This window comes from Chenopodium quinoa, unplaced genomic scaffold (assembly GCF_001683475.1).
Source record: "Chenopodium quinoa cultivar QQ74 unplaced genomic scaffold, ASM168347v1, whole genome shotgun sequence".
In the NCBI taxonomy this organism is placed as follows: domain Eukaryota; kingdom Viridiplantae; phylum Streptophyta; class Magnoliopsida; order Caryophyllales; family Amaranthaceae; genus Chenopodium; species Chenopodium quinoa.
In genome coordinates, this window is record NW_018743979.1 from 1,170,918 (window position 1) to 1,173,004 (window position 2,087).

Here is a 2,087-nt window from a genome sequence, read left to right on the forward strand (position 1 = left end):
GACTCTAGCAGCGGCTTTTGACGATGGTGCGACTACCCGAGAGCAGCGGGTGCGCATCTTTGCACTTATCTTGCTGTTACGGACGTTCTCCCCTGACAAGGGTAGTAGGGCGCTGCTTTACTATCTTCCTGTCGTCCGCGATCTACACTGGATCGGGACTTATGACTGGGCCAACTTGGCCTATGCTGATTTCATTCGAGCGCTGCGGGACTCGTGTCGACATCGATCCTTTTGGTCGAATATTGCTTTGTGTAGCTTTTGGAGGGTCGTAGAGGTAAACCTTATTCCCTATAAAGTTTAGCTCTACATTTTAGTTAGCATTTACTCAGAACTTAAGTTTCTTATAGATCTGGTTCTACGAGTACTTCCCCTCAGCTGCGCCGGCGAGACCGTCGCCGCGCAGGCTTCCAGTTACTGCTTCCTGGGGCAGCCGCCGTGTGGGGATGTCTACTGCCTATGTCCGAGATTGGATCATCTCGGTATGATTCTTTTCTTATTTGACATTTTATGATGCCTTAGATAGATTCTTGCCTGATTGACGCTCTTTGCAGGAGCCTAAGGTCCTATACCGACCGTGGGTCGACCTGGCAGTCCCTGGGTTAGCCGCGCAATATTCTGCTGAGCGTCGCTATTTCTTAGGGACGTATGGAGCGGCTGCATATCTTGGAGTGAGGGTTGCTATTCAGTATTCCTCCGATACCTTTGTCGTTCCTGCTCCTCCATCACGTCACATGTTTAACGCCACGAGGTTGGTGAGCATGTCAGAGGGAGCTGGTACCCCTTGGCGATCTTACACGATCCCTGGACGATGCTATGGGGAGGAGCTACTGCCATTGTTAGCGCTACCAGCTGAGGATGTGGCGGTACGATTTTTCAGCTTTTACTTTTCGTTAAGTAGCCCCCAAGTGATGCTTCACTGATTCTGTTTTGCCTTGTCAGGACGTGTTGCTGAGTTCGTGCCACCCTGTATGTCTATCCATTATCAGGGGACATATGGGCCAATTGAGGAGATGATTCCTCTGGCTGAGGACGAGCACTTCGTGGAGCGGTCGATTCCTCGCCACCAGACTCGGGTAAGCTTGTTAATTTGCAACTTTTTATCCATATACGTTATGCATGTCTACTGACTTATTTCTTTGAAAGTTCTCACGCGAGGTGGTTTCGGCGATGGCACGATGCATAGATGCCCTCCGGAGCCAGCTTGTCGGGATGAGGAACGTGGCTACCTACCGTCGAGACGACGCCGTTCAGGAGGTAGTCTTCCCTTCATATGTTTTTGTATTACCGCTTCTATTTTGCCTGTTTCTGATTTTAATTTCTTTTGCAGGGTCAGTCCATTCCTTCTCGTACCCGCACGAGACCTGAGGCGCGGAGGGATCCGGCGAGGTCTAGCTCGAGACACCGCCGTACCGGTTCGGGAGGTCGGGGCGGTCGTTCTGAGGCTGCTCGTACCGAGGCGGTAGAGGGCTCAGGCTCTTCATCTAAGGGTGCACATGCTGCGCCAGTAGGCCAGGGGGAGGCTACCTCGGCTCTTAGAGGTGGTGGGTTGTACGAGGTTGGCTCGTCATCGCAGCAGCCTCCGCAGCCTCAGCCTCAGGTTGATCTTGGGTGGACGGGTCCTGTGTTGAGCTTTCCTCCTCCCGCGGGAACTGGAGCTAGAGCTGGAGCTGGTGGAGAGGTTACTCCTCGTACGGCTGACTTTGTATAGAAATTTGCCTTTTAGTTAGACTCATTTGTTAGACACGTTTTGTATATACATACTATTATGAGTTTATTTTATTTATCATGTTTTTTTTTCATTTATTATTATTATTATTATTATTATTATTATTATTATGTGCATGTTTGTGTGTGCAAGGAAATGTGACAAATAATTTTGCGCAAAAATTCCGTCATTTTTATTATTGATGGAGGGTATCCGACTTTCTCCCCCAAAAAAGAATAATGAAAAAAAGAAAAGTCAAATAAAATAAAAACTTGGAAGGTAGTCTAAATAAAATCAGAAAAATAATATAATTAATATAATAGCTATATTAATTTAAAAAAAAAAGGAGGAATAAATGAATATTTAGAAAAAAGATAAGGAA

The 2,087-nt window shown here is 47.1% G+C and overlaps 1 protein-coding gene across 1 annotated transcript; it reads left to right on the plus strand.

Moving 5' to 3' along the window:
• Positions 1–1,027: 1,027 nt before the first annotated feature.
• LOC110690085 lies at positions 1,028–1,803 on the plus strand. Its single transcript, XM_021866913.1, has 2 exons — positions 1,028–1,254; positions 1,328–1,803. The coding sequence occupies exons 1-2, from the start codon at positions 1,168–1,170 to the stop codon at positions 1,706–1,708; spliced, it is 468 nt and encodes a 155-aa protein (XP_021722605.1). The 5' UTR covers positions 1,028–1,167; the 3' UTR covers positions 1,709–1,803.
• Positions 1,804–2,087: the final 284 nt, after the last annotated feature.

What these genes read in the sequence shown, in the direction of transcription:
- LOC110690085 (XM_021866913.1), top strand. Translation starts at nt 1,168, where the DNA reads ATGGCACGATGCATAGATGCCCTCCGGAGCCAGCTTGTCGGGATGAGG. An exon ending in GAGACGACGCCGTTCAGGAG is followed by an intron (nt 1,255 to 1,327) that starts GTAGTCTTCCCT and finishes TTTCTTTTGCAG; the next exon opens with GGTCAGTCCATTCCTTCTCG.